General features: G+C 36.9%; 1 protein-coding gene and 1 long non-coding RNA gene across 2 annotated transcripts; both read left to right on the forward strand.

Moving 5' to 3' along the window:
* Positions 1-1087: 1087 nt before the first annotated feature.
* LOC109201575 (uncharacterized) lies at positions 1088-2470 on the forward strand. Its single transcript, XR_002061624.1, has 3 exons — positions 1088-1175; positions 2237-2336; positions 2412-2470. It is a non-coding gene; the product is annotated as an uncharacterized LOC109201575 (long non-coding RNA).
* A 1589-nt stretch (positions 2471-4059) lies between these two features.
* On the forward strand, positions 4060-6992 carry LOC109201567 (immunoglobulin lambda-1 light chain-like). Its single transcript, XM_025903270.1, has 4 exons — positions 4060-4106; positions 4681-4715; positions 6042-6350; positions 6424-6992. The coding sequence occupies exons 1-4, from the start codon at positions 4060-4062 to the stop codon at positions 6639-6641; spliced, it is 609 nt and encodes a 202-aa protein (XP_025759055.1). The 3' UTR covers positions 6642-6992.
* Positions 6993-10347: the final 3355 nt, after the last annotated feature.

Genomic DNA, 10347 nt, shown 5'->3' on the forward strand with positions numbered 1-10347 from the left:
TCACACGTATTGCTTCCATGTTAGTCTGAGAGAAAAACACAAGGCTAAAGAAATTTTCAGGATTTAGATCTCCACAAATCAAAGTCAAAAGCTTATTATCTTAAAAAAAAGGGAAAAAAGAAAATATGGAACAATTGTTTTGGTGGTTGGTTTGTTATTTCTAGAGCCTCACTGATATATTGGTTGATTTGACAATATATCAGTATCAGCATTTAGAGTGATCAGTAAATGAACAATTAAAAAAAGATTAGACAAGAGAAACACCTTTCAATATGTCACAGTGACACTATGACAATGTCATGAATATTGATGTTTCACAGCTGGTCCACCAGGGGGCACTCTGCAACCTCCCTGTTTGCTCTAAGTTCGATGGAACAACCAGAACAAACGGTTTATGCAAGTAAAGTTGGGCAGAGCACAAACGTGTAATCCACAATCTGTTGTGACAATTAAGAAGGATTAAGGATAGATAAATATCTAAATACGAAAAAGGATCAAAGAAATATCTTCATGTTTTATGTGAAAAACATAACTGTTTTTCAAATACTGGCGTCAGTTACATACTTTAGTGTAAATGTTAAAACCTTTTATCAGTGTCTTAGAAAGTATGATACTATGAAGAATATTGATCTCCAAACACTGAAGTCTGAAGTTTTGTTCACGCAGTTGGATCATCAAACACAAGAATTAGAAGTATGAGCAATGGAAACTGAACCAATGAACTGAAAGGGAAAATCCATCCATCTTCCACTTATGTGATTTAGGTTGACGGAGAAAAAGGAAATATTTCAAAGCTAAAATCTGAGATCAGGATCTTTGTGGAACTCCAATTCATTGCATCTCTAAAATAGCAGAATAGGCCACACAGTTTTATGTCCTCTCAGAAACTATGAATTAAAGACGATAGGTTAGAACAGCAAATAAATGCCTCTACAGGAAAACATTTAAATGTTCCTTTAAACTATAGGACGGTTTCAGCTGTCAGTCAGCACCACCCTTACAAGTGGAGGTTGGAGGATCTGTTAGAAACCACGTGGTACTTGTAAGATCTTATAACTTGCCATTGTTCTGCATCAGCCTAACAGAACACCACTTCTCTCTAGGTTCAGGAGAGAAACCATCACTGCACACGATGCTTTTCCTCCCAGCTGCTGCTCTGTGCTGTCTGTGTTCAGGTGAGTGATTTTATTCAAACAAGAGTCCACCATCTGTAACAAACACTGCCATACTAACCTGTCTGTGTCTCTATCCCAGTGATTACTGTGGCTGAAGAGCTGATACAGAATGATTTAACTCTGACCAGGAGAGCTGGAGAAAGTGTCTCCTTCAGCTGTGGGGGAACTGACCAGTGCAGCAGTAACACTGTGTACTGGTACCAGAAGAAAGACACAAGAGAATTATTCAGAATGCTTCTTTCTATTGACATAAGCAGTGGTGCAATAAAACGAGGCTATAACCACCCTCAGTAGAACGATTTCTCAGCAGTGAATAACCAGGGCAGCTGGGCTTTGGAGCTAAAAACAGTTAAAGACGTTCATTCAGCCATCTACTACTGCTCTTGTTACAAAAGTACTCACAGTGTGAAATCATCCCTGCAGGCTGAACAAAAACCATCAGAGGAAAAGCAAAAAACCACAGCTCCATCTCAGTCTGAGAGACAACAGTTAGAGAAAATTTCAGTTCATATCATCAAAGGGTAAAATACATACTTGTAATGAAGGTTGACAGCTAACTGGGAGTACTGGGAGTACACAATAAAGGTGGTTAAAGAAAGAAAAAATGTCACAGACCAGTTGTATGGGAGGTTTTTCCTTCTGAATGTTAAAAGTTGATATGTATCATATCATGGATTTGTATGTTGATGATACTATTGTTTCCACACATGGTCGAAAATATTTCAGACTACATCAAGTCCATTTATGTTCCTCAGTCTGTGTCTGTGGGAACAAATATTTTTAGTTTTGAAGTCATAGTTTTAAGACATTTTGTTGACTGACTTCATAGAAAGTGAAGAAAAGATACGACTGAAATAATAAATAAATTCCACTCTATATTTGAAGCTTAATGTTTTGCAATCCTCAGTCTCAGTGGAAAACTGCAACACACGCCTCAGCTGTCACTCAGCAGCAGCACTGACAGCTGCAGCAGTTAATGGGAGGTTTTAGGAGTTGTTAGAAACACGTGGTCCTCGTCTGATCATATAAATTGTCCTTGTTTGGCCTCGTTTCTATCAAAGCATCACTTCTCCTGAGATTCACCAGAGGAAACGTCACTGAACACAACGGTTCACACAATGCTTTTCCTCCCAGCTGCTGCTCTGTGTTGTCTGTGTTTAGGTGAGTTTCAACCCAACAAAAACTACATGTAAGAAACACCATCAAACTGACATTTTTCTCTCTGTGTCTTTGCAGCGCTGGTTACCATGGCCGCAGAGCTGATGCAGAAAGATTTAACTTTGACTGCGACACCTGGCAAAAAAGTCTCCTTCAGCTGTGGAACTGCCCAGTGCAGTGGCAGCTATGTGCACTGGTACCAGAAGAAAGACGATGATAAGTTCAGAGTGATTCTTGATATTAACATACGCACTGGTGAAGTCGACAGTGACTACAACCATGCTCAGAAAAAAGATTTCTCAGCTGTGAAAAACGAGAACAGCTGTGAGTTGGAGATAAATGCAGTTAGCCTCGTTCATTCAGCCATCTACTACTGCTGCTGTGCTCAAAGCTCTCACAGTGACAAAAGATCCCTGCAGACTGAACAAAAACCATCAAAGGAACAGCAGCAGACCACAGACCAGGTTCACACACACACTGACACAGGCATCACCTTTAAAACCATAACAACTAGTTTGTATTCTATTTATATAAGAAGTAAAAATAATCAAGACCAAAATAAATTCAATAAGAGCCAAAAGATGACAAAATTGGGAGTAACAGATAAAACTGCCATGTGTTCACATTCAGGTCAAAAACAGCAGACTGTAAAATTCCACAGATATTAGCTTCTTCTGACAAACATCAAACAGAAGTGTCTATATTTTTGGGGGGAAGCAATATTCCTCTACGAGAACAGCTGGTGATCAGCAACTGAGGGAAAACCAAAACACCACAAACAGTGATCACAGCTCCAGAAACCACAAAGCATATGGTTTTGAAAAAAAAAATGAATGAAAAACAACAGTTTGAATCCAGGATTCTCAAAGTATAGCCAACTGGCCAAACACACCCTTTAGTAACATTATAGTTGTGACTGTCATCCTCACGAATGTCAGCCAACGCTAAAAGTTACATCACATCCGTGAGTGCAAGCTGTGCTTTGGTGTTTTTTTGGTGTCTTTGATTGTCCAACTCTTATTTCTGTAACCTTGCACATCTGCACAGAGCATACAGGTTGGTTTCTTTTCCTTTACAGTCATTGCTGTCATGTGCTGGTTCCTCCATGAGGACTCATCATAATAATCATGCTTAGATTTGCAGGCAGTTAAACTACAAAACATGCAGCAAGTTTCTATTTTGTCTGTGGAGTTAATTTTTTTTTTTTTTTTGTCTCTACCGTGTTTATAATCTTGAACAAACAGAAGAAACCGTTTAGCTGGACAGATATTTGTTCTTAGAAGCCAGAGGACGACCAAAGTGCATACTGATATTGTAACACTTGTTGGCTGTTGCTAGGTCCCAAAACACACTCAGCTGGGTCGGCTGGTGCAGTTAAAGTGACTTATTTGCACAGTTTTATCTTTGCAGACCGTTCATTGATTCCAGACAATCGCTGTCAGCTGTGTCCACCAGGCTCTCCTGACACTGCCCCTGAACTCCTGTGCAGCTGAGCCACAGACTACACGCCCACCACAGCAAATGAATCCTGTTACAGTGCTACTCCATCAAAACATTGTTGAGAAGTTTAATTCTGAATGAAGCTGCCAACCTGCTGTTTGGACAAGAAGAAACTTGTGAAACAAAGGTCAGCTCAGGTAGCTCATCATCTGGAGGCAGAAGTTATGCAGAATATTCAGCTTCATGCAGTTTTTACAACATTAATTCATCTCGACTAAACCAAATCATGGAGCTGAAATACACTAATCAGACCTTACAATATGACCACGACAGGTGACAAGATTATCTCTTCATCACAGCACCTGTTAGTGGGTAGGATATATTAAGGAGCAAGTAAACATTTTCTCCTCAAAGTTGGTGTGTTAGAAGCAGAAAAACTGGGCGAGTGGAAGTATTTGAGTGAGTTTGACAAAATGGTGATGGCTAAGTGACTCTAAGACTCCAGACAACCGGGCTTTTTCAAAAATGCAGCGTTTGTGGAGTGTTGCTTCGGTGGTCACTATGCATTAAAAGTGGACCAAGGAAGAAACAGTGGTGAACCAGTAACTGAGCATCTGTGGGATCTACAGGACAAACACGTGTGATCCATGGAGGTCCTTCCTCACAACTTACAGGACTTCAAGGATCTGTTGCTAACATCTCAGTGCCAGATATCACAGCACATCTTCAGGGGTCGAGTGGAATCCATGCCTCAGGACTGTTTTGGCAGCAAAAGAGGGACCAACACAAAATCAGGCAGAGTCATAATGTTACGTCTGATCGGTGTATGACACTGCTTTACCTCAGCTGTCACATTCAACATCAGACAGGTTTTTGTACTGGTCTGTGTCACTGTGTGAGGGGACAGGATCTTTGGCTCTGGAGTTAAACTGTACGTAACAGGTAAGAACAAATGAATTCATTTTCCTTACAGCGTTCAAAATGACAATTTGTTCAAAGCCAGTTTCTGTTATGCCCGACTTTAAATGTGTTTTTATTAAGGTCGAAAAAAAATGTGAATCTCACTGAATATGTGAGGTATTCATTGTTTTTTTTAATCGTGAAAAGTCCTAAAAGTCTGATGTGAGCAGGGTTACAACTAATCCTTATCTAACAAATTTCAACACCTTTTTATTTATTTTATTTTTATATTTGTTTGTAAGCTCAAAAAGACAACAGATTCACTGGGATTTGTAAAACAAAATCATTCAAATTAAACATTGTGGACATATTTGCAGTAAGTCATAAGTTTATAAATAAAATGTTATTCATATTTGAGCCTTAAGACACATTTAAGGAAAGTTAAAAAAAAACTACTGACTTAACATAATCTAGAATATTGTAGTGGATGTCATTTGGAAATTTAAATTTAAATTAAATGTAGTGCATTATACAGAATTGATTGTGTTTGCCTCCAACGCTTTAAGTTATGTTTCACATATCGAAAAAATTGCTATTTTTCAACTATACATGAAAAAATTACGTCTCATGGGAACGAATGTGAACATAATGTTCTGAAGTTACTGATCTTTGATCATTTTAATGCCATTAAACGTCATAAAAATATTTAGTTATATTAATCACAATATAGATAAAAAAACATCCCATGTACAAATATTTCTCATAAATGTTTTCAGATGAAATTACTGTAATACTTACATACTAACCTTAATTATATATTTTAAGAGATTAAGAGATCCCAAATATAAAATCATAATGAAAACAAAGATACAATTAAATTCTGACATATTATAAAAACCGATATACAAATATTCACATCGTATATATGAAATCTTATTTGCAACAGTTTTAGAATAATTACAAACTATATGGTTCAAATATAAACAGAAACCATAATGTATAAAGCACATTATGGTTTATATCAATACTGTAGCAATAATATGTGAAGGATGTGATTTATTTTTACATCTATAGATGTGTTACATTGTATTGTTATAATTTTAAATTGTGATAAAAGAGACGTAAAGGACAAAGGAGTTAATTGTATTAAATATTGTGTGTTAATGAAATCAGTTTAACTTTGATAAATATAATTCTGCCTTTAATATATGCTATTATATTGTATATTATAACAATAAATCATCTGAATATTATTAAGTGTTTAAGATGAGCCATTACACGGCCGACAGGCACTGATGGGTAGTTTGGTGATAATGAAGCCTGTCAGGTCACACTGAGTGAAATTCTGTGTCTGCTGTCAAACTTCAGATATGCCGGTAGCGAAGCCCTCGGTGACAGTGTACCAAGCAGCATCCAGTGATCATCTGGAGGAGAAGAGATCCCTGCTGTGTGTGGCCTCACAAATGGTTCCTCCTGTGGTCCAGATCACCTGGAAAAGGCAGGAACAGGACGGATCTTCGCTGGCATTGACCCCTGGTGGCACAGAACAGCTGGACGTCATAGAGTCCGATTACACTGCCAGCATCTTGTTGATCCATCAGCGAGACGAGAACTCACATACATATGACTGTTCTGTCACACACGAGGGGGGGACGGTGGAGCGACAAATAGAGGAAGGTAATGAAAGTTTGTTGCCTTTTCAGCATGAAATTGGCTACGCAGCTACTCAAATGTGACTTTTCTGTTTCAGGAGTTTCTCAAAGTCCACCAAAAGAACTTCCACCAGATACACTTTCCACCAATCAAACTTTAACAGAACGTCCATCATCAGAACATCCTGTGTCTCAAAAACAAGTAAAACTGCTCTGCCTGGTGTACACGGTGCTGATCACGAAGAGTCTGGTGTACTGCTGTGGAGTCTTTCTGCTCAGGCTCGTCAGACGCAGCTGCAAACACGCAGCTGACTGACTGTTTCCTTCTTCTTGGCTTATCGCTTTTTATATCATTTATCACTCAGGATTTAGAAAAATCTGTAACAGTGCAGCATTTTGGCTGTTTTTTTACTTTCTTTTTTATTTCAATATTAAAAAAGAGCTGAAACAGAAAAGGCTGAATTATTAGCTCCCTAGCAGATAATTCATCATTTATAGCATTTGTTTAATTAAAACAAAGTGTTGCCTGCTCTTCAAAGTATTTCTCTGCAATATTCCAAATAAAGCAAACAAAAAAATCTTGCTTGTTTGAGTTTAATTTTGTAGAAAACTGCGAGAAACAGCAGCACTCCCAATACATGCTGATAGGCAACGACTAGTGGTAAAAGAAGAACAAATGTTTAATGAGATACAAACAGGATTTTAAAGAAAGATAACATGAAACCATAAATCTGTTAGATAAAAAACATGCAGGTGTGTCTGAGCCTTATTTTTAGTTCACTATCATTGGGACTGCATAGTCATCACACTATGTGATATCATAGTGTGGAAGTAAATATTCAAAATCACAAATTCCTTCCTGGTGCAAAAAAAAATGTTAAACACAATGACCCAATATTTATTTGAATATGAAATTTTAAATGTTAAAATAAATTAGAATTAGAGTTCATCTTGATTGGTTTTCATTTTGTAAAGGACATATTTAGCAGACACATTTATGGATCTCACCAACATGTTTATGTCATTCAACAACAATTAGCTCTATGACCTAAAATATTATTTAACATGTTCTCCATGATTCGAAGCAGATATAACTATGAAAGTAAACTCCAGTTGTAAGCTCTGTCCTCTTTCAGACGTCGCAAATCAAATGTTTCTTTATACAGATAGTGTGATTTTCTTATTAAAGGACACAGAATTAAAAACTCTCTAACTAAAGGAACCAAACTATCAGGAACCCGTGGATGTTGTTTTCTGGACTCAGTCTCAGTAAAGTAAAGATATCATCTTTACATCAACTTAAGCTGAAGATGTAACAGAATTCATCTTTACAGAGACTTGAAACCCTGTTTACCCACTGATATATTTTTGAGATGTCCAAATGGTTCCCAGAAAAAAATGTTGAATTGGGGTTGTTCTAAAAAAAAGCAAATGCGATATTTTTTTCTATTGTGAGATGGTTGTGATCAGACATCCAGTAAATAGCTACTTTTGCTACACAGACTTATCTAACTAATCATATTAGACCGCTTTTTTTCAGGTTGTGTGTGTGGGTTTTTTTTTTTGTTCTGCATATCTATATATCAGTTATGTAAATTTTGTGTTATTGTGTGTTCCATGGTGAGATTGTTTAAAGCCTCTGAACAATGTCATGATATCAGTGCAGCTGTTAGCGCTGCTACCCTCAAGGGCATCCTTTAACTTTTCAAACAAACATGGATCGCTTTTTAACTTTTGAACTGAATCTCTTTCAAGCAGATTGAAGTCTGTCAAATTGTTTTAGTTTTTAAAAATTTTCCTTTTATTTGAATTGCCCTGAATACTGTATTTACTTTTTCTACTAAACATTCTGTATTAATTTCATCGATCGTACTTCTATTTTTTGCTAACTTTTGAAAATGACTAAAACTGAAGTATTCTGGTAGTTAAGGGGCCAGATGGTCCTGATTAACAGTCAAGATTACACTGCAATAAACTCAAACACCTGACTTTGTTAAAGCTGCACAACAAAAATAAATATGCTTCAAACAAGCGGCAGAAAACAACAAATGTTGATGAAATATTTCCTGACACTGACATCTAATTTTCCACCAGCATACATGAGCTAAATACTGAAAGCCCTGATTCCAAACTTATCATTGATTCACTTCATGTGTTTAGCTGGAAAAAATAAAAACATGATCAATTGGAAGTGAAATAAAAACATGTGAGGTGAACCGCTCATGTTTGTTTCGAGAAGAACAATAAGTTGTTTGTTTCAGCGGTTTCTGAGTCTGTCTCTGTGTGGTTTGTCTTCTCGTACGAGCAGGATGTCCGAGACTCAGCGCTGAACTGTTCTCATGGGATCACTTCATAAACTTTAAATTCCTATAATACTGTTTAATTCTGTTTCTTCCATATTCTTTGTATGAATGGTGCTAATTGCACCAAAAATCTCTGACATATATTTTTAAGTTGTGTTGGTCATTACTGAGCACTAAAGTCAAACCTGCATTCATGTGAATAAACACATGACCTCGTCTTGAATGTAACACTAGTGTAGCTCAGATTAACCTTAATGTTGGTTTGTGCAGCCAAACCTAAAATTCATCCTAATGACTGATTTTAATAAACACCAGCTTAGATGTTGTAGGACCAACATTATTAAAGACCAGTTTGTGTTCCCCGTATTGGTTTTGTAGGATGCAGCTGACCTCACTTCTAATTTTTTTCGAAAAAACAAAAACAAAAAACCTAAACAAACAAAACTTTATTCGATTTCATCATTATGGCACACAGAGTCACTGCAGTGAAGGGATCTGAATACTTCCTGGAATTATTGTGCAACTGTGGCTGTTGCTGTAACTGTCACTGTGACATTAAAGTGAGAACCCCCAACTCGCACAGAAACCCACACAGCCCAGCTGCTGCACAAAGGGAAGCTCTGATTGGCTGTTGACTTTCTTTTCTGTCCTAATAACCACTGAGAACAGATCCATATCTGCTGCTGCACCCCTCTATCTCATTCTTTTCCACTGAGCGCTCCGCCCACTCAGAGCTGAACTGACCCCATCTGACCCACCTGTTACATCATTTACTTTTTATTATTCATTTGCTCTGTGTTAATGACTGACAAGGTTTTGCTACATTAAATAAATCGAGGGCACAAAGCTTGTATTGAATCAGCTGTTTTGGACGATTTCAAGCTTGATTTAAAAACCTTTAAAGCTTTAATGACTTTTAATCCAACCATCAGAGCAACGTGTTAGCAGCTTCAGATTAAGGAGCAACACTGATCATTACAGTTACGTTTTCTGGATGAAATTACAGAGCACAAAATATTAATTCAGTTACACTTAGTATTTTTTGAGTGTGTGTCTGTGTGTGTTTGTGCATGGTGGTGAACCTAAAATATGTAATATAAAAAAAACCTGAATTATACACATGAGACATTATCTATCCAAATAACTGGGCTTTAAAACTTCTAACTCTATATCTTTGTAATCTATATGTTTAATGAACATGGAAACAAATCAAAGATCTTGTAGTCCAGACAGCAGGTGCTGCTTCTGGGCCAAGTTTAAATTTATTTCTGGATGACTTATAAGCATGACTAAACCTTTCCCACTGTCCTGTGCACTGTCTGCAGTCTGCAGCGTCATTGTATGTTGCAAAAGAGTCTTTACTTCCCTCCAGTGGTCACACTGAGTCACAACAACGCTTATGTGTCTCACAAGATTATTGATTATTAAACGGGTCATTCACCTCAAACAACACAGGTCTTCTACTCGACCATCTCGAATTTACATCAAAATGTTGTGATACAAAAGTTTGAACATGTATAATGTTTGCTGACAAATTTTAGCTTCATAAATCAAATTGTTTTCAGCATATCTATATATCTATATCTCTATATATCTATATATAGATATAGATATATATCTATATCTATATATAGATATAGATATAGATATATATATATATTTTTTTTAAAGGTCACTTTCAGGCCTTTTTTGTTGCACACTGAAATCTGAGACAATGTT

This window comes from Oreochromis niloticus, linkage group LG23 (genome assembly GCF_001858045.2).
Source record: "Oreochromis niloticus isolate F11D_XX linkage group LG23, O_niloticus_UMD_NMBU, whole genome shotgun sequence".
In the NCBI taxonomy this organism is placed as follows: Eukaryota; Metazoa; Chordata; class Actinopteri; order Cichliformes; family Cichlidae; genus Oreochromis; species Oreochromis niloticus.